Source organism: Felis catus, chromosome A1 (genome assembly GCF_018350175.1).
Source record: "Felis catus isolate Fca126 chromosome A1, F.catus_Fca126_mat1.0, whole genome shotgun sequence".
NCBI classification, from domain to species: Eukaryota; Metazoa; Chordata; class Mammalia; order Carnivora; family Felidae; genus Felis; species Felis catus.
The window spans coordinates 70,235,140-70,257,426 of record NC_058368.1 but is presented as its reverse complement, the minus strand read 5'-3'; the positions used below and the strand labels follow the sequence as shown (position 1 = coordinate 70,257,426).

At 44.4% G+C, this 22,287-nt stretch overlaps 1 protein-coding gene across 24 annotated transcripts in view; it reads left to right on the top strand.

Annotated features, from left to right (window-relative positions):
- The window catches only part of DOCK9 (dedicator of cytokinesis 9), a 291,308-nt gene that overhangs the window by 121,420 nt on the left and 147,601 nt on the right, over nucleotides 1–22,287 (top strand). For all 24 annotated transcript variants that reach the window (XM_023252831.2, XM_023252829.2, XM_023252810.2 and 21 more), the window contains exon 2: nucleotides 11,531–11,647. In XM_023252831.2, the coding sequence (XP_023108599.1) occupies nucleotides 11,531–11,647 (117 nt within the window). The remainder of the gene's footprint in view (nucleotides 1–11,530; nucleotides 11,648–22,287) is intronic.

The window sequence follows — 22,287 nt, the reverse complement described above, 5'->3', positions numbered from 1 at the left end:
CTGAGACGGATGTGTGCGTGAGAGACACATGCTGAGCTCCCCCCGCCGGCTATCAGTCTCTCTTCTCTGTACACTCTTCTCTGCCACGCTTAGCCCATGCCCCATGTCAGGGTAGAATCTTCTCTGCCTCTCTTAGCCCATGCCCCACGTCAGGGTAGAAAGCCCTAGGTACTGTCTTTGCGAGGATGAGATCCCAATGCCACTTGCTCTCCTCTTGGGTGCCTGGCGGGCACTGAGCAGAGGAGTCCCCGCCATCCCTGTTTGGCCCATCCTTCATTAGCATTCTCCGCACACCCCCACTGAGCACAGCTGACTGAGTGCAGGCAGCTCTGTGGGTCTTCATTAATTGCTATTATCTTTATTACCTCAATTTGCATCATTATGTTTCTCTTATCCCATTTTCTAGATGTTACTGATTTGACAGTTTGCACTGAGTCTTTTAATTCTGTTTATTTTAGTAATAGGATAATAATTTTTGGAAAACCACAGTTATTTATAAACCTGACATACAAAAGCCAGACTCTTCCTTCCATCAGACTGATGTTGAGTGTCCAAGTTTTGCTAATGCTGACATGCCTAATTAAATGAAATCTTCATTCAGCGACAATGTCTCTCATTTGAGTGCTTTTTTTAGTGCCGTGTGAAAAGGGAACTCAACATCTTATCAGTGTTTATAATATAAAAAAACTGTATTCACAAGTGTGTCATTCTTGCTGTAATTCTGCTCTCAGGATTACACCACACTTAAGCGTGAGAAATATATTTAGATGTCTGCGACTTTGGTGTCCGTGATGCATTCTTCTAAACATTTGCCAGTTAATTAACTGTGTGGGAATGCTCAGGTTTGAGCTTGCTTCTCAGTCCGAGCTTAGATAAGGTTCTCTTTCTCCTCCAGCGTTTTATATCGTGTGCTTGTGCATGTTGTTAGTGAAAGTGCAAAAAATAAGAATGAAGAGGCCGAGGGGAAAAGCATGGACCAGGGGTCAGGACCTGGGATCCAGACCCAGCCTCACCAGCAACTCCTCCTGGGCCCCAGGACAGTCATGGAACCCCCACGCTTCCGGGTCTCCCTATCTGTAAGACGAGAGGCCTAGACCAGATATTCTCAGGTTCTGATGTTTGCACATTTTGGTTCCAATGTTACCGAACCTCCTGTTCCTTTTAAACAAGCTTGTGCTTCTAAGCCGCCGCTGAGACCATTGTTCCTGCACACACTGATGAACATGTATTACTGAAGGGGAATGTGATGATATTTGGATTGTCATGATCTCCTCTAAGTTTATATGTCCTGGGTTGAGGGAAGGAAGAGCATGTCTATGACAACACAATGGGAGGTCGCTTTCCAGGGCTGGAGGATGGTAGGGGACCTAGTGCTGTGCCCGCTCAGCCCCCTTCCTCGTGCACCAGTTTCCTTTCTTAGGGCCCTTCTCCTTGTGGCCCACCTGCCACTGTGGCCTCCTCTTCCAGTGCAGGCTGCAGTTCAGGGACATGTGGGCACCCCAGGCGAGCCAATCACTGGTTTGGCCTCAAACAGACGCTATTCAAATTGTGTACTATTTTAGGGAGACGGAGGGCCGCTCGGGGCAGATGTGGGGCAGGGACTGCTGTGCAGGGCTGTTCCGCTCTGACTCCAGCATTGGCCACCTAGTCAGAGAAACCAGGCTTCTACAGTTAAGCATCCAAGGTTTCTCAGCTTCGTCCGTTGCAGAGTCCCAGTGCTCACTTCTGGGTACCTTATTCGTGTGCTCTGGGCAGCCACACAGAGTACCCTTTCAGAAAGGAGTTCTCATAAATGTACGATTTCCAGTGATGGTGTAGCACCCCTAGGGACTGGTGCCCCAGGCCCTCGACCTGCCACCCTGGCCCCTCTGTGCACCTCTGCCCCAGGTATCCTGAATTGCTTGCTGCTTCCAGAACTCACCATGTTCAGAGGAGGATTTATCCTGCAGCTAAGAAAGCTTCAGTTTCAAGATCCCTTCCAAGGCCCTGGGAGGGCCTCCTGCAACTTTATATTCATAATTTTGATTTTTTTCAACCCTTTCCTCCCCCAAATATGCAAATTTCAGGCCCCACAAAATGTGGTTCTATTCGGGAGCATTGGTGTCTTCATTTTCTCTCCAAGGAATCCCCAGTCCACCCTGAATCCTGGCTGACTCGTTCTTCTCCTAGACTAGACTCTAATAGCCTCCTCTAAGAAGCACCCCACATTGTCAGGTTCCTTCACTCAACCAACACGTGTTTATTGGGTGCCTACCCCATGCCAGGTCCTGTTCTAGGCGTTGGGGAGAGCAGTAAATAAAATGGAAATCTTTGCCTCTGTGGAGCTTATACTGTAACTAGGGGGGAGCAGGTTCATTCTAGGGGGTCAGACGCCTTTCCTAGGTTCCCATTGCTGTCCGTCATTCTGCTCCCGTCGTTCACATGTCTGTCTCCCCTCTGGACTGTGAGCTCTCTGGGGTGGGGGCCACATCCCTGCTATCTTGGTGTCCTGAAGACCCGGGCACAGTGCATCTGGACAGGCTCAGTATAAGTCTGTGGAGAGAAGGAACATATAACCGCTAACAATATTTGCATGTGAGGAAGGGAGGCAGCTGCTAATTTCCTGTGCCCACCCCTAATTATAGGATAATGAGGATTCTTCCTTCAAATTTAACCACTTTGTGCAGTTCCTGGCAGGAGTAGGTATGTAGTGAGAGTCGTGTGCAGGACAGGAGTGCAAGAGGTCTCGCTGGGCCACACTGGTTAACTTCTGGCTTCAGAAGCCCCTTCTGTTTTATTGCAAGCTGCACTGTCCTCCCCCCTTCCCCCCACCCCCCAGCAACAGTGCCGGGGGCCTATTGGCAATGTTGAGAAGTGCACCATTTTGAAAATGGACTAAAAGTTCCGTGAAGCATTTTTATCTCAGCCTATCAAGCAGCTTTTATAGCCATGCAGATAAATCAAGGAAGTTTTAAATTCTTTATAAGCAGAAACAATGAATTTCTCGTTTCTTAAAATAGAATGCTCCAAGAGTTGCTCCAAGAGTTGTTTCCTTAGTTTGCTATTTCAAGAAGTGGTATTCGGGGTTTCAGCCTGTGTTAACATTTAATTACCAGAGACTCAAAGTCAAGAAACGACTAGAAAGTTTGCAGGAAGCTGTCATGGCAGAGAGAAAAGCAATGAAATCAGTAAGCCTTCCTGCTTAGCTCTTCCCGTGGTTTTCGAGGCTTCATACATGTTTGGCTAAAACTGAACTCATTTGTAGGCCTATGCTCTCCAGTTATGTGGATTCCAGAGGAATCTCATTTTCCTGGCACTGGGAAGATTCCCTAGCTTCTGTTTGCCTGCAGATCTGGAATTTCAATTTGCATGGATATTGGGCAGCCAGACCCATGGCAACAAATGCTAGAGGAGGAAGGAGTGAGGTGGGAGAGCCTTGAAGGGGAGGTTAATGGGGAGGGCGCTGAGGGTCAGGCCTTTTGGCACCTGTGACAGCCACGTGATCACTGGGGGGTTCATCATGCTGCCCCAGCTTCAACCAGTAGAGGGGACTGATGGGGCCTTGGTGTCAGGGGCTAACCTGTGCCCAGGTTGTTCCTTATGGTGCAGCCATTCTTCCCACCGTCCTGCTCACATGGCCCTGACCTCAGGTCTTGCCTGCAGATCTCCTGCAAGGAAGCCAAGATATATGAAGGGTTTTTTGGCAAGGAAGCCAAGGTTTTGATTCATGTTATGAAAATGCCTGTGGGCCCTGGGCCTCCCAGACTCCCCAGTAGGGTCGGCCTCCATTTTTCTCCCCTGAAGTGCCACATAACTGCCTGCCCCTCTCGCCTCCTCTGGGACCTTCAGTCCCACTGTTCTTGTGGGGCTGCCCTGGTGGCAGTGGGTCTGAATTGCTCCTGTATACACTCTGACCCCCCCAACTGTTGTTCTTCTCGGTCCTGCCTGACACAGACTTCATCAATACTCAGTTCAGTTTTTAATGTAAGCATCTATTTATGTTTATTTTGGGCCCAGTCCCTGAATTCCAGTGTCATCTCTATTATTATACAGTTTCCTCTGTTGGGCCTTTTGTTTTTCTTTCTTTGTGAATGTCCCTGCCATTGTTGTCTGTTTTATTTCATATGTTCTTGGAGAGGACAGGAAAGTTTTTGTAAACAGATTGGTAAAACTGAATGTACGTGGAACATTCGCCACTGTCCTTTTTTTTTTTTTATCACTGTCATGTAAGCAACACATTTAATAATAATGAAGTTGATGATAATGGCGGTACTAACAACAGCTACGTTTATCGTGTGCTTACAGTTTGCCAGGCTCTTTCAATCATTTCACATGCATGCACTCGGTGGAGTCCGATAATGGCCCCACACAACCACACAGCTCAGCTTTCTAACCACTGTGTGGTACTTTCTTTGATTTGATCCACATCTGTGTGCTATCTTTGGCCCTATCAGGGCAGATCCAAGTTTTGTGAGTAATGAAGCTTAGAATATGGAGGGCCTTGGGGCTCCTGGGTGCCTCTGTCAGTTGAGCGTCTGACTCCTGGTTTCAGCTCAGGTCATAATCTCATGGTTCGTGGGTTCGAGCCCCGCGTCAGGCTCTGTGCTGACAGTGTGGTGCCTGCTTGGGATTTCTCTCTCCCTCTCTCTTTCTGCGCCTCCCTGGCTTGCTCGCTCCCTCCCTCTCTCTTTCTCTCAAAATAAATAAATAAATAAACGTTAAAAAAATTAAAAAAAAAAGAATATGGGGGCCTTGTTTAAACAAAGAATTCAAAATTATAAATACAAAATGAGGCCTGGAAGTTAATATTCCTTTAGAATGTGAAAAGTAATTACAAATTACAAATTTCAAAAAGCTAACTGAAATGATAAACACGAGAAATACAGGAGAACGACACCTTTTTATCAACAAATCTCCTCAGTAATACTTTCTTCCCTATGTTTTTTTGGTTTCATGCTGTTATCACCTCTTCATATGTTCATGGTTTGGTTTTATCACTCTGTATTGCACAGATAGATCATTTAGTCTTTCCTATAGCATTAGTCAACATTTGTATTTAACTAATTATAGTTTAGGGATGTTTCTTCTAGCTTTCCAACCTTTGGCAATGTCATATAAATTTTTAGGATTGAAAAAAAAAACCCTCTGTTTGGTTTTTTTTCATATATGAGCTGAATAATATGGGGGCATTCTTGACGACTAACCTCAGATTATCTTCCAAACTCCTTGAGATATACCTATATTGCAACGCGGCCCCTCCTGCTGCACCTGTGTGTCATGAGTCATGACACTGGGTGGACCTACACAGTGGGCAGGGTCCTGTGGGTCTTCCTAGTAAGCCAAGATGCCCGGTGACAACTGAACTTTACACAGCTATGGGGCCTGAAGAGGGGTCCGTGCAAGCAAGGGGCGCTAAGCTTTGTTAGCGCACAGTCCGTCTGTATGTCTCTGGGTGCTGGGCTAGATGCTAAAGGGTGCAGAGGTAAGGAGACCCAGCTGTCCCAAGGCACTAATAGTCAAGGAGGTAAGCTGTTCATAGGTCATTTCAGTCCCAGGCTGAATGAACCACACTCTAGGACTGCTACTCACTAGGCATGCTGCTCTCCGAGCAGGGCAAGGCTACCTTTGATGGGTTGAGAGAGGTGAGCTCCAGGTACAGGGCCAAGTACCAAGTGCCCTGGGGCTAGAGCTACTGTGCTTTCACTCCTTTGGTGAATTTGCCTAGGTGAGATTTGTTGTTTTTAGAGGAAGGATTCTGCTAGAATAGAACATTTGTCGACCGCAGCCTGCAGGGCTGTAGGCCTATGACAGGTGCAGAGGTGCGAGCGAGTGACAGGAGCAGTCTTGTGTCAGAAGCAGAGCCACATCGCGTCTGTCCTGGGCCTGGGGGTTAGAGACCCGGCCGGACCCCGCACCGCTGCCTCGATAGGAGAGCTGCGTTGTCGGTTAAGGAGTTCGGGTCTTTGCGCCATCCATGACCATTGGTTGATTCAGGTAATCTGGGCCCAGGATCTTGCTTTTTGACAGTGGAAAATCAACAAGTTGGCTCTTGTAGCTATGTCACTGGGGGAAGGATTAAACTTAGAGTGTGTTGACGGCTTTGAAGCCAGGGCCGTGTATGTGCCAGGTCTACATGAAGCCTCTTTCTGCTAACCCGGGAGTGGGGTAGTGGCAGTCTGGTAATTGGTTAATTTCATTTTGCTGTCAGTGTGACGTTCCTGTGACCAGTCATGCTGCAGCCCAGTCAGTTTCCTACCCTAGTGGGCTGTCCCCCACTCATGTGACCACTTGGAAAAGCTTAGTGGAGCTAAAGAACAGTGAACAGCTGTAAGCAGTGAATCATCAGTTTAAAGAAGAGTAGAAAATAGTCAGTTATGCTCTAAGTAGACACAGAGGTGTGACTTCCCACGGGCCCACCACAAGTCGCCAATCCTCTCTCCTGTCTTTTCTGTTTGTATCTTCTTCTGCTTCTGTCTTTATCCTTCTTTATTTTCTCCACTCTGTGTCTCCTGCCTGCCTCACCCCGGGGCGTCCACCCCTTTTGTTTCTTCCTCCCCCAACCCCTCCTTGTCTCTTTTCCTGTCCCCTCACCATTCTCCATTCTCACCCTTTCTCCTCCTGAGGACCGCGTGTAGAAGGGAGGCATGGTGCCAATTGTTTGTATTTGAAGCAAGAGCTTCTGCCCCGTTCTAAGGTAACAAATGAGTCACTCTCAGTTGACCCCTTTTCCTTGGGGTCAGTGGTTCTGTCCTGGAAAGAGCTCCCTGCAGCTGCTGAAGTCAGCTGCCCAGTCAGGCCTCTAGGAGTCCTTTCAAAGCAGTGTACGGGTCTGTACGTGTTTCACATCTTCACAGTCCTTGAGACCAGAGAAGACATGTCCTTCCTCCACGACATTTCTCTTATCGTTGAAATCAACTCCGTGGGCTTTCCTGTTACCTGTATCATCATTCTTTAAGAGAAGCATTGTCTTAGAAACTCTCCACACGTCTACTGTGGTTGAGCATTGATGGGCACAGACCATTAATAGGGCAGTGTGGAGAAGAAATAGTTCAGTGTGACAGAGACTGTGTTCTAATCCAGCCTGAGAGTTACCTGGCGCATTTCCGGCAATTAATGTGTGATCCTCAGTTTGCAACCTAAGTAAAATGGAATATCTTTTCCATGCCTACCTTACAGTGGCACTAAGATACGTTAAAAAATAAGCTGAAGTGTATTGGGGCTCCTGGGTGGCTCAGTTGGTTAAGCGTCCAACTTCAGCTCAGGTCATGATCTCGCCATCTGTGGGCCCGAGCCCCGTGTCGGGCCCTGTGCTGACAGCTTGGAGCCTGGAGCCTGCTTCAGATTCTGTGTCTCCCTCTCTCTCTGCCCCTCCCCCACCGACATTCTGTTCCTCAAAAATGAATAAACATTAAAAAAAAAAGATAAACTGAGGTGTATTAAACATTTATAGAATTTGGACAAAAATCATTTTGAATTGGGTGACACCAAAACAGATGTTGTCAGGAATTGTTAGGAATTTGGAGAGACTCATGTAGAAAAAATGTGCGGAAGCAAAGAGAGGAAATTATTTGATTGGCTATAGCCTAAAGCTTAGTTGGCTGTCTCTGATTGGTTGTCTTTAGCATTTTGATTTTGTAACCTTGAGACATTCACAGGCTTAGAATGTGACTTGCTTACATAGGCCACCAGGGCGGTGCAGCTACCTTAGTCACAGGGCCACCTTATTTAATTAATTTCACAGTGGATTAAGTGTGATCATCTGTGTGAAAACACAGTCCAAGTTACACAGTGACACACAAAAGCAAGGTAATTGTGACAGCCATAACATTACACTGCTCCATTACATACTTCCAAGAGACGGACAGAAGAACACAGTACTCCACCTGATTAACAAAAGTGTATCATAAACAGGCAAAACTGACCTATGAGTATTTTTATGGTTTTATTTATTAAACCTTTAAAACAGTCTAAGGTTAGTCAAATTTGTGGGAGATAATCATTAAGTACATTTAAGAACATGTAAACCTGTTGTGTGTATCAGCCCAGAGACAGACAACATGAGTTAGTTGCAAGTGAAAAATTAACATGAAGAATTATTAAATTGGGAAAAGGGGACTGACTGCTAAGAGGTAAAGGTAACTCTAAAGCGTAAATCAGCAGACGATGGCTGGTGGGCCAGATCTGGCTGTTGCCTGTTTCTCTGTAGTTTTGACGCCACTGTGCCCATTTGTTTAGTTATTGTCTTTGGCTACTTTTTGCGCTACGGAATCAGAGTTTAGTTGTTGTGACACCCTAAAGCTGACGAAGCCTGAAGTATTTACTCTCTGGCTCTTTATGGAAAAAGTTCGCCAACCCCTGCTCTAGGAACACAAGAATAGTCTATCCAGGGAGCTGTGCCATGGGAGCAAGGCAAAAACCTCCGAAACATAGGCTAAGAAAAACCCCTTTCTCAGCAGGTCCCTCCAGCACGCTGTCTGACAAGGGCTCACATTGTGGCACTGTTTTCTGACAAGCACACTGACCTTGCCTTGTGGCCTGGAGGGAGTGCACTTCTGCCATGTTGGAAGGGGCGGGAAGGGAACACACCCACTAGTGCCTTTGGAGGGCCCCAGGGCTGGTGTAGAGGACCAAGTCACCCCCTCTGAGCGTACCGGGTCACATTCATGCACTGGACACCACGTGGGGTGGGGAGAATGCAGAGTCTTTCCCGTCCTGCAGTATCTTTCCATCGGACCTCTTTGTAACGGAGGTGTAGCTGTCAGAATCCAGAACTCTAGTCACTGTATCAAGCTATGAGCATCTTTGTTTTTATGTTTATTCATTTTTGAGAGAGAGAGCATGAGTGTTGCAGAGAGGGGAACAGAGGATCCCAAGTGGGCTCTGAGCTGACAGCAGCAAGCTTGACGTGGACTCAGACTCACAAACCGTGAGATCGTGACCTGAGCCGAAGTCTAGAGTCGGATGTTTAACCTATTGAGCCACCCAGGTACCCAGAGCATCTTTGGGTTTTATTTGGAATGTAGTCCTGGTTCCCAAGGAAAATGTTAACTAATCGTGACACCTATCCATTCTGCCAACAAGCACTTACAAACTGATTGCTTTGTACAGTGCAACAAACTAAAATAAAGGAGGATATTATTTAAATTGAATTAAAAATATTTCAGATGGGGCACCTGGGTGGCTCCGTCGGTTTAGCATCTGACTCTTGATTTTGGCTCAGGTCATGATCTCATGGTACGTGGGATTGAGCCCTACGTTGGGCTCTGCACTGACAGCTTGGAGCCTGCTTGGGACTCTCTCTGTCCCTCTCTCCCTGCCCCTCCCCCGCTCACATGTGCACGCTCTCTCTCCAAATAAACGGTTAAAAAAACATTTTGGAGGGTATTTTTATTATTTTCAGTTCTTTCTTTGAAAATAGTTTGTGTCAATCTCTCTTTTTTTGAACCATTTTTTGACTGTAGAAATAGTTTAACATTTTGAGTACCCTATAGGAAGAAATTATCTACACTTCCATTATGATAGCTTTAATTTTTGTGTATATTTTTTGTCTCTGCCCATAAAGGTATATTTTGCTTAATTATAATAACCATGTCCTTGTTTGGTCATTGCATTTTTTTTTTTAGCATGTCAGAACATCTTTGCAGCATCCACCTAAATCAAGTAATTGAGGTTAAATATGAACATTTATATGTTAGGTAGAGCAAGCTTGCTGCCTCTTTAAACAACTCTAGAATCACAGTGGCTTAACACAGTAGGTGCTTTAGTTCTTGCTCACAAGGTATTTCAGCACCTGTTTTAAGCAGGCAGCCTTCTGCCGGGTGATTCAGGATCCAGATTCCTTCTATCTTGGGGCTTTATCCTGTCCTCAGGCCTCCTGAGTCCTGCGCTGGATCCAGTGGATCCTGATGGCAGAGGGGAGAAGGGAGGGAGGCTCTCTCAGTCACGTAGAGCAGCTGGGACGGAATATAACGGAGTGGGTGGTGTAAACAACGTATTTATTTCTCACAGTTCTAGAGGCTGGGAAGTCTACAGTCAAGGCACAAGCAGACTTGGTGTCTGGGGAGAGAACCCACTTCTTGGTTCATAGACGGCTTTCCCCTCCCTGTGTTTTTATATGGCAGAAGGGGGCTCTGGGGTCTCTTAGAAGATTATTAATTGAAATTCATGAGGCCTCTACATAATGACTTAATTGCCTCCCAAAGGTCCCATTTCCTAAAACCATCACATTGGGGGATTCGGTTTCAACATATGAATTTTGCTAAAGGACACACCATTCAGTCTCTAGCAGAGGGCTTTTATGGTCTAGGCTTGGCAGTGGCCAGACCCCTTCCCCTCATATGCCATTGGCCAGAAGGCACAGGGCCACACCTAACCATGGGGAGGCCTGGAAATGTAGTTCAGTTGTACTAGAAGGAAGGGAGACTGATTTGGGGAACATATAGCACCCTCAGTCGCAATTCCCAATGTGATGCCACATACCAGATGTCCTTAATACATTTCCTATGTATTTATTGTCATTTAAATATATATACCACATGTTGAGATTATGCAGTCAAATGATTTTCATTAATAGTTTAGAAAAATAATGTTTAAGTAACCATTGATATAATGGACTTAGTTACTTCTGAGAACATTGTGTGTGTGTGTGTGTGTGTGTGTGTGTGTGCGCGTGTGCACGCACGTGCATGCGTGCATGCCTGCTTTATCACTTGGCGTACTGTGATATAGCTGAATATGTATCTATACCTCGGACCTAGCCCCATTAGTAGTGCCTTCCATGTAGGAAGTGATCAGTAAATACTGTGGCAAAGACTGGCAATCGATAGAGGAGATTTTTACTGAGAAGGCTAACTTTGGAAATGGTCACAAAAGGCCTATTCTTTCATTTCTTTACCCACCTGCTTATTGCCTCTTTCTTCTGCTCAGTGCATGGTATGGATGCTCATCCCTACCCACCGAGGGGGCACCCACAAGCCCTGGTTTAAGTGATGCCATCCTCCTGCCCCTACTTGCTTGGTTTGGGTCCAGCTCACGCTTTTATATATTTAGGTATTAGATAATAAGTGTATAGATACTTCAGGAGACAGGGATATTTTGATCCTCTGAGAAGAGTTCCATGGAGCCTTATGTGAAATAGTGAACCCTGTGGATGCTTTAAACCCGGGCCAAGAAGGATGCCACTACGGACCTCTAGCCTTCACCATCAGACCACGGTTGGACCCCTAAGCAGGGCATTTATGGCAGAGTCTAAGGCTTGGAAAGGGACTGACCTAGGCAGGGGTGACCTAAGACACAACTGGAAGTTCCAGCAGACCTCATAGCCTTCTCTGTGCTTCAGTAGCTGAATAAGCACGACTGTAGCTAGGATCCCAGAAAGTGTCTTCTGTTCCTTTGAAAGTAACTTTTATCTCTTGTTTCTGATTCTTCCTTGTAGCAAAATTAACATTGAAGCAGGGTTGGAAAGTACAAAAACATGTAAAAAGTTCTTTAATTTCAAGAAATGGCATTTGTCTATAAGAATGTTTCAGTTGCTTATGTTTTCACCTTTTAGGCAAAGCCGAAGCTGATTGAACCACTCGACTATGAAAATGTCATCGTCCAAAAGAAGACACAGATCCTGAACGATGGCTTAAGGGAGATGCTGCTCTTCCCTTACGATGACTTCCAGGTAGATACCTTTCAAATCGAGCCGTGTGGTCAATGTTTACAGACAGTTCTTTTTTATCTACTGATTTATTGTTTGGTTGTTTAATTTAGGATTCTTAAAAGATGAAGATATTATTTACGAGAGAAAAGTTATGTCATTCTGTTTTTCCAGGCATTCCTTTATGGGTTGATTTTTTAAAATGGTGTTATTTTTGCATAGATAGATAGATAGATAGATAGATAGATATGAATATGTATTACATATATTTACATATGCCTACAGCAGATGTAAAAAACAAATGTGTGTGTGTGTGTGTGTGTGTGTGATTGTGTGTTATATTTTGCATTCAAGTGCTATCTTCTGGGCTGATTTAATGGACACAAATGCCTCCTGTGTCTTACGAGCTTTGTTTGAAGAGAGGTTTAAGGTTTTTGCCAAGTGCCTTAGCCCTTAAGGAGGGGATTTGCTGGGGAGCAGTAGAGGATTTTGTCATGCGTCCTTTTAGAATGGCACTTTGGGAAACTGCCATGAGAGTGCCTGTACTGTGTGTGGGGTCCCATAGAAGGGCTGGGGGTAGCCAGGAATGTCCTGACGTCCTACCTCTCTGATGCGGTGCAGTTCTTGGATCCCGGCAGCTGCCAGCAGAGGACCTGGCATGGCTCCTTCCGTGAGCTGCTCTCTAGATTGTTGCTTTAAGTCTTTCAGATTGCGAACGGCCTGTGGCTGAGGGACCCACAAGAGCTTGGAGGATAGTGAGGAACGAGAATAGGGCCCCAATGGTGTTAGAGGCCTGGCAACCTGGAGTCATCTCAGTCTGTTTGGACGCCCTGGTTACTTGCCTTGCTGTCCTGGGACCTCATCTTGGTATTTCCCCCTTTTCTGCCCTGATGCTTCTCTACCCAGCGCTGTTACCACCCAAGCCCTGTCTTCTGCGACTTGAGCTGCCTTATTTATTTTAAAGCTTCATTGATTCCTTGTTGTTTAATTTAAAAAGTACTGTGTACTTGTAGAACAAAACAGAATAGGCACTATTGAAATACTTGACGATTAAAAGCTTCCCCCACCACTTTCTTTCTAATCCCATTCCCCAGAACATCACCCACCACACATAGTTCTGTGCCTACTGCATTGTCTTTAGAAACTTCCGTGTTAAAAACAATTGTTAAATTATATTCCTCGAAGCTTTTTCTTCCACCAAATTTGAGAGACTCCAGTTTGTAAGAAAGGTGGGAATTCTCACAAATGTTTTTTTTCTTAACTTGTTACAGATACATGTGAAGAAAATGATTATTCTTTCATTCCTTCCTGAAAAACAAGGAAGGCCGCAGAAGTGGCATTGACCGTTAGCCGTGATGCTGCTGTCAGAGTGTTCTCCAGTGATACATGGTTTCAAATCATGCCTAAAAATAGGATGCTTTGAAAACCTCCTCGGAGGAATAGACTATTCAGACAGCACAATTAGAAATGGAAACCTCAGAGTGATGTCTTTCGCCTGTGATCTTGGCAATAAATTTATTAGCATGAGAAGTTAAGTCAGATGATTACAAATTATACTTCATGTTGACATATTTTTCCTGTAGTGTGCTCCGAGGAAGCTAAAGGTTATCTCAAGTTTCTCTGAGCGTGAAGTACATATTCTTCTTCGTATGAGTAACAAAGTTATCCCAAGTGTTTGTAACCTAGAATGCAAAGTTGTGTTCCCGCCTGAGATAAAATTATTTAAGAAGCAAACAAACCAAAGAAACAAGATACAGTTAATTTATCTTAAATACAGAGAGCAAACTGAAGGTTGCTGGAGGGGTGTTGGGGGGGGGGGATGGGTAGATGGGGGATGGGCATAAAGGAGGGCACTTGTGATGAGCACTGGTGTTGTGCATAAGTGATGAATCACTAAATTCTACTCCTGAAACCAACATTACACTGTATATTAACTGACTTGGATTTAAATAAAATAAAAGATACAGTTAATTAGTATCATCTCTTACCCCAGCGACAAGGAACTTGTATGTTCAAGTAATTGTAGAGTCAGATGATTGAAACTTTGAGAAAAACTCCTTTGTCCCTTTTGCCTGTAGCTATTTCTCTGGAGACATGAGGCATAAATATTCTGGAAAAGGCAAAGAATTTACTGACACTTTACTGGCCAAGATTGAGTAAGCAAGTGTTATTTTCTTTTTGGGGGAAGTTTTTTTCTGAAGATAAAGATTAAGGAGCTTGAATTTCAGCTTTCATCCCTATCACAGTAATTATGATGGGCTCCATTTAAATTTGGATACTGTTATTTATTATCCTGGAGATTCCTATATTCTATTTAGGTAAGAACGTTTACACTGTGCTTTCTTGCTAGATTGTCTTGGTGATGTTAATAACTGTCTATTTAGCTGACTGAGCAGAATGTCTTAGAATGTCATAGATGCCCTCTGTCTGTCCCTCTATTTTTAGGTAGAATAGAGTAATACAAGGAATTATCCTTGTATTATTACAAGCAGAGGGAACAGTTAGATCAGGAGAAAGTATTTCATATGGAAAAAAAAATAGCAAGTTGGTTAGGAAGTAGGTCAAATAGGGAACAAAATGCTGCTGGGGATTAATTTGCCATGCATGCTAGTTAAACAATATTAGTTAACTGTTAAAATAATAATAGAACTTTGTGCAAAATGAGAATTTGTTAAAATATAAGTATGGATAGTGATGAAGCATTCATACAGTTCTAGAGCAGGACACATGTTGATATTCGTCAGCCTCTAAAGATACCTGTGTTCTCTGAAAATGAGTCTTATGTGTATGTGTGTATATATATATATATATATATATATATATATATATATATATATACACAATACAATATATATATATGTATTGTTTTTTTCTTAAATATACTTGCTGAAGGGTGGGAGAAAAATGTTTAAAACAGACAAAATAACCTGAGAGACATGGAATCAGTGTGGATTTTAAAAAGAAAAAATGGCAGTTCTCAGCCCTCAGAATATTTATGATGTCCAGTTTTACCTGCCAGGGCCAGGGGCAGGAATGTGTGGCCAGTACATCCCTCACTAGCTGGCTGAATTTCTTTTTTCAGAATCGGCCCTGTGCTTTACGGTCTGTTCTGTTCTGTGTCTGTCTTGGCTTCATGGTTCTCCTTGCCACCAATATCTTCTTTTCTTTTCCACCTTCTAGAACCTTCTCACCCCTCCCAGGCTGCTTCACATCCCATGTCCTCTGAAGCTGTTCAAGTCCACAGTGATTTTTTTCCCCATTTTCGTAATTCCTCTAATACTTACTGTCCATTATCAAGTTTCCTTGGTGAGAGTCTAGAAGTTACTTTTCCTTGGGTAAGTTGTAGGTAAACTTGAAAAGTCAGTTAGACAGAGGTAACCTTTATTGTTGGGATGTTTTAGATCAAGAAATGTAAGTTGAATTTTGCTGAAGAAACGACCCATCTCCGCATAACTCCAAAGTAATGCCCAGGACTGCTCCTCTTCTTGTCAGATACATAGAACCCAGTGTGGCTTCGACCATTGGCTTCCAGTCATGGTTCCCCATCAGCTGGAAGTCCTTTACCAGGTGATGCTGGTGGCAGTGACGTTCTTAACTGAATCTGCAGCTTGCTTGAGAACTGCCTGTATCCTGGCTTGTTACACAGCTCGCTAATGTGTGTGCAGTTATGTAAAGTGATAGGATATGGGAAACGTAGTGATGAGTACAAAAAAGGATGCTGGGAGGCAATTTATGGATACTGTTTACATTTCACAAAAATTAGGCTTTGGTGTTTGATGTAAACTAACAAGGGGTAGAATTTGTGTTGAAGAAATACAAAGAGCGTATCTTATTTCACTTCCAGAGATGTATGCAAAGGAATCGAAAGTAGAGACTTAGAGACACTTGAACACCCATGTTCCTGGCAGCATTAGTCCCAACAGCCAAGAGCTGGAAACAGCCCAAGTATCCATCTGTGGATGAATGGATAAACACACTGTGGTATATCCATATAATGGAATGTTATTCAGCCTTAAAAAGGAAGGAAATTCTGGGGCACCTGATTGGCTCAGTTAGGTAAGGCCCGACTTTGGCTCATGTCATGATCTCGCCATTGGTGAGTTTGAGCCCCGAGTTGGCCTCTGGGCTGACAGCTCAGAGCCTGGAGCCTGCTCCAGATTCTGTGTCTCCTTCTGTCTCTCTCTCTGTCTCTCTCTCTCTCTCTCTCTCTGCCCCTCCCCCACTCATGCTCTGTCTCATTCTCTCAAACTAAATAAACATTAAAAAATTTTTTTAAAAAGGAAGGAAATTCTGACGTGCTACAACATGGATGGACCTTGAGGACATTATGCTCAGGATGACAATCATTTAGGACAAATATTGTATGATTCCACTTACGCAAGGTACTTAGAATAGTCACGTTTGTAGAGACAAGAAGTAGAGTGGTGGTTGTTGGGGGCTGGGGGAAGGGGGACTCCTTGTTTAATAGGTACAGAGTTTTGGTTTTGCAGGATGAAAAGAGTTCTGTGGGTGGATGACGGGGACGGCTGCACCACAGTGAAAATGTTCTTAATGCTACTGAACTGGGCACTTAAAAACGGTTTAAATGGTAAATTTTATGTTATAGATAATTTATCACAGTTAAGAAAAAAACAAAACCAGAGCGTGTGGTTGCAGGATTCCTGTGCTATGTGGATGTGGCATTGTTGTCATCCTTCAAGTTGTTTGAAGTCAGGGTGAGGAGTAATTTCTCGGGTGCTCTTCCTGCTGATACTTCATGGTTTAGTATCAATATCATACTCCCCAACAAGAGAATTTAAAAGGAAAGATAGGAGCACCAAGGAAAGGTGATTAATAATTGGCAATCCTAGAAATTTTCATTTTTGGAAATGTTTAGATACAGGAGAATCCTTGAGTGTTCTCAGCATTGTACAGAAAAATGTGGCTAATCCATTTCCCTTTAAATAACATCCTGATTTTTATTTGTCCTCTGTTTCTTTTCCTCTTCTACTTACATGAGACTGATAATGATCTACAAACCACTGGCCTGAAAAGGAAGCCAGGCCCCTTTACTTACAAAGGGCCTGGAAGTCACTGATCTCATTTCCCATCTGTCCTTTTGAAAAGAAAAAATTCTTTCCACAGTGTTTTGTCCTCACTTTTTATTATATGCTGCCAAAAAAATAATCTCAGTACTTTGTTTTGAGCTTTTTATTGAAAAATGTTCTTTTGACAAATTCCTCGAAATTTTTATCAGAGGGAATTCAGCGGCCGATAGTGTAACTTTCTGGGAACATTGTGGTTTCTGGGATATTAGTTCATGTCTAGGATTGAACCCACCTGAATAAAATCTGGATAAATAATATTTCTAAATTGACATTGGCCAGACCTTCAGGAGATGGGAATTTTAATTCTAGTTCAAGTGATGACTTTTACAGAAAACAGGGACAGATCATACTTTCATTATCAAATAGGTCTTAAAAGCTTATTTTTTGGCTGGAACCAACCAGTCGAGTTGAAGAGTATATTTGTTTAGCTTATAATTGAAAGTTCTCCTCCTCGTGCAAAGGGCTCAGCCTTGTGAGACGCTTAAGGTATAAATATAAGACAGGGTTCCTGCTTTCAAATTGCCCCAAACTTAGAAGAGATAATAACTGAATATTTGTAATAAGAAAAATGTGACCAGTATCATGAGAGAGGTGGGGTCCCATAGGAATTTATTCTAGGAGTATAAAGTTGGAGATAGTATGACATCCAGGTGCTAGGAGTCCTTGAAGTGGTTAGAAATGCAGAAGTTCAGCCTGAGAGAGAAGCAGGGTATTCCCTTGGCTCACCCATAAAAATGTGAGTCAGCAGCCTAGAGGCCAAGGGCATGGGGTGCCTCTGTGGGTACTGGATCTTGGGGGTGCCTTCACTTAGGAAGGAGGGAGGTGGGAAGCAGGGACAGAAAGTAGGGGAAGAGCCAGGAAACTACAGGGTCCTGGAAGGCAGTGAGAAGAGTTGAAGAAGGCAGGCAGAAAAGGCAGACAGTCTCAAGTCTCTCCTAATGAGCTGGGGAGTTGATACCTAGGACATCTTTCCCGTGAAGATAGTCTCTGACCAGGGCTGACAAAGTGAGCAGGTGGGGTGCAGGGGTTAGTGTTAAATGGTAGTAGAGAGAAGGAATCATCATGGCATAGAGGGATAATAAGAGGTTTTATCAGGATTGGGAAAACGAGAGAATGAGCTAAGAAGGGAAGTCCAGGAATGGGGAAGACATTGAAGATGCCAATGTCACAGGGATGTGTTTTGAGACAGGGCTCCCTGGGGGTTCTTGGGGATGGAATTAAGGGTCTTTGGGGGAAGAAGGAGAGAGTTCCATCTCTGAGCAGCAAGGAGAGGATTCGCTGTTGAGAAATTTAGAGGTGGGTTGGGCTGAAGGGCTAGTATCAGGCTGGCACAGAGGTGGTGCAGCTCAGTGGGGGAGGTGGGGCAGTAAGGAGGGTTTGGAAACCTGGGGAATAGGATGGGGGGGGTGACAGCAAGAGTAATGTGGTAGTAAGAGTCATTGATTAGTTCTTCCACTGCTGTAACCATGGCCACAGCCCTCATCCTTTCTCGCCTTGGCTAACGCAAGAGTCTCCTATCAAGTCTTCCAGATCCTATCCTAGCCCCCTTCCAGTTTATCCTAAGGGAGTAGCAAGAGTAATTTAAAAAGTCAGTTTGGAAGGTAGGTCAGATGACATCACTCCTGTGTTCACAGTCCTTCTATGAAGACCTTACAATGGCCCGAAGGGCTACTGTGGTCTTATCTACCCATGACCTCCCTGACCGTCTTCCCACTATCTCTGCTGCACCACCCTGGCCTCTGTGGGGGCTCTTTCTTCACTCTGGGCCGTCCCCTGCCTTAGGGCCCTTTCTCAGGCTTTCCCCTCTGCCAATGCACCCTTTACCCAGCCGTCTCTCACCTCCTGCAAGCCTTTTGCCAAATATCGCCTTCTTAGTGAGGTCCTCGATGACTGCCCTACTCTCCCGCCCCCTTTGACATTCCTAGTCTTGTTTATGTTTAATTTTTTTTCTTACCACATTATTTATCCACTTCCAACATACTTACGTATCTATTCATGTGAGCTCTGTGGGAGCAGGGATCTGAGTCTCGTGCACGGATGTTTCCCAAGCACCTGGAAACACATGACACAGAGCGGGAATTCAACACTTGAGTGGAATGAATGAGTGAGAGGGAGGGAGAGAATGAGAATATATGAATCACCAACTGAGAGTGGGCTTCTTCCACCTAAGATTTTGTTGAAAACAGCCTTTTAGGGAATATTAGTGCTTGAGAACTAAGAAGAGAAAACAAGATGGGAGTGTGGCAAGGTGGAGTGTGTGGGAGGTGGGGAATCACTGCAGGGCCCAAGAGTGAGGCATCTGAGGTCCTAAAATGGCTTCCCATGGACTCTTGGCCGGATGGGGAATCTTTAGAGGTGCGTGTTAGACTGAGAAAAGAAGGCAGTAGAGGACCTTATGGGTGAACGAGCAGAAATGCTTGGTGTGGGACAGCTGGAGGGATAGTAAGTGGCAGTTGGAGAAGGGGCACTTTGGTGTTTGAGATCACACAGGTGGGCATTTGGTAGTCAGCATGGGTCATGGCATGGGTGACCTTGGATAGCTCATGGGTAAGGTGAATCAACATGTAACAAAGCACTAAATCGTTTGATAGAAATTTGGACAGTTTAAGAATAAACACATTCAGCCTAACTGCTGGGACTATTGAACTTACGTGATACATAAAGTCAAATAGAAATAAGAAGTAAAGGGCACCTGGGTGGCTCAGTCGGTTAAGCTTCCAACTTCGTCAGGTCACAATCTCGAGGTTCGTGATTTCAAGCCCCAAGTCGGGCTCTGCACAGACAGCTCAGAACCTGGAACCTGCTTCGGATTCTGTGTCTCCTTCTCTCTGCCTCTCCTGCACTTGCAGTTTGTCTGTCTGTCTCTCTCTCCAAAATAAATAAACATTTAAAAAGTTAATAAAAAAATAAGAATTAAGTTATAGGTATAGGTCAAATGACTATTTTGAGCATTTAATCTAAGCTTGAGATGGATCCCTTGAACCTTTGAAGATACATATTGTAACTTTTATTTCTTATTGGAAATGCAACAGGAAAAGAAAATGCTTTAGGAACATTTGGTTGTTATTATTACCTTGACTATCACATTTGTTCCTTGATTTGTTTAAAATCTTGCTCAGCACTCTTAAAAACTGAGAACAAACTGAGGGTTGATGGGGGGTGGGAGGGAGGGGAGGGTGGGTGATGGGTATTGAGGAGGGCACCTTTTGGGATGAGCACTGGGTGTTGTATGGAAACCAATTTGACAATAAATTTCATATATTGAAAAATAAAATAAAATAAAACCTTGCTCAGCTAAACAAACTTAAAGGGATATCAGTCTTGGAACTGTGCCAATTCAGTATTATATCGGTGAAGGTGAAAATCACTTGTGAAAAATAGCTTCTCTACCAGATTCTCCATTAGCAACCATAGAGATATATTGAGGAACCATAATGAACTTTGATTTGTGCCATGCTTTCTAAATGAAGGTGGCAGCCTTGTAGGATAGGAGGCTGATCTGGCTGTGACCACTGCTGCTTCTCAGTGAGGTTCAGCTGATGTGACACCATAGTGGGTATCCCAGTCTTCCTCTGACCACGGGTATCCCTCTGGATCCCCATGCTCTTTTATGGGCAGAGCAGGCCCATTCATCCATCAGTGGAGGGTACATGCTGTGCTCTGTGGCATTTGATACTAGGACATGTGATGGACATGTCGTCCCGTGTTATAGCGGGGGGTGGGAACATTCATGCAGAACATAGTGTGACAGTGTCCCAGGTGCTGGGGAACTCTGGGAACTGTGGTACCTGCTGCAAAACCACTCACGTCAAAGCTTGCCAGATTGATTTCTGTATTTACAAAGCACGTTAGCTATTTTCTTCATTGTTCCTCAATACAGCCTGGTGAGGGAAGTAGCTTTTGTTCACTGAGGCACACACAATATGACACGATTTTTATTAAAAATACCGCACAGTGCTTAGGAAAGCTTTGATCAAATAGGGCGTGATGTTAATTACGTTAATAACTAGATGAAAGAGGATATATACACACACACACACCTGCATAAGTGAATCTAAGATTTGATTCTCTTATGTAGAGGAAAAGATACCAGATAAATCTAGTAGTCCACCACTATGTGTGTGTATTCCCCACGTCAGATCACATTTCTTCCCTCCCTCCCTTCCTCAAATCTTCTTCTTTGCTTTTTTAAAAAGAATGTTTAGCTCACATTTTACATAGGCCGGAGAGAATGGTGAATGTCCCACAATTGGTAGAAATGGATAAGCACACACCAGACTTGTAAGCAATGAGGACGGGGGGGCAGTATTATCTATGTGGTTAATGTATTTGTCCTAGGTTATTAAACACAACTAACAGACACAGAGGAAGTTCTAAGCCCAGGCGATATCCTAAGACCGTGTAAACAGATGGAGATTTATTTATACTGTACCTCTAACATTCCCTGAGTATCATTCTTTGTCATAATTATCTTAACTGTAAAACTATCTTAAGGTAGCAGATCAGGGGAGTAGAAGGGAAGGAGACACAATATGATTGAGTACAAAACCAAAAGGTTCTTAGAAGATCTAGGTTTTTGGCGTCAGAATTACCAGATGCCATTGATCATGCTATTAGGTTCAAAATCTGTGTGGTTCCTACAACCCAAAAGGGTCCTGCCATGTCCATTGCTCTGCCCTTTTCCAGAAGGGCTGCCTGGCCGAGCCTGGACACTGCCAAGTGTGTCCTGCTCGGAGTGCCCAGCAGCACCCCGAGCATGCATGTGAGCGCGTGTGTGAGATCCAGAGAGGACAGAGTAAGGAAGCTCAGCCCAGTGCCCTGATGCCAGACGTCGTTGAGTCAGGACTTCCTCATCTGGGTAGCATTTAATCTGCAAAGCGTCATGTCCGCTCCACTTGTTTAAAATAAGACTTTGGGTGGCATTTCAGGAGGAGCGCAAGTGCGGAGGCCTGATGCTCTGACATGACCGGAGCACCGCACTGGCAAACGCATGGAGGGACTTGAGAGGAACCCTCCTTGACGCATAAGTGAAACTTTACACCTGAGCAGCGAGGAGAGCGTGAGGGAGGAAAGCTCACCAGTATCTTGGAATATGTAATTAAGGGCATATTCACTATGCCAGGTGTTCACACAAACATATGGTCTGTTTAGCTAGCAATTAAAATTGCATTCTAGAGGAGGACCTACAGAGCCATACACAGAGAGCTCGGAAACAAGAAAGTGGGCTGGCTTGTACCTCCCTCAAGGTAATGTTACCAAATGGAACACAAGTCAATCAGAGGGATGGTAGGTGCTCTCCAGGCAAGACCCAGGATTTAGTCATGTGACCCAAGGTTTTAGCCCCAGGTCTCTCTTACTAATCTGGGTGTTGGAGTAAGGGATAAGCCTTCTTTTTTCTTTAAAAATTTTTTTAGTTTATTTATTTTGACAGAGAGCATGTGGGGAGGGAGAGAGAGAATTATGAGCAGGCTCTGTGATGTCAGCGCAGAACTCGACATGGGGCTTGAACCCACAAGCCATGAGATCATGACCTTAGCCAAAACCAAGAGTCGGGCACTCAGCTGACTGAGCCACCCA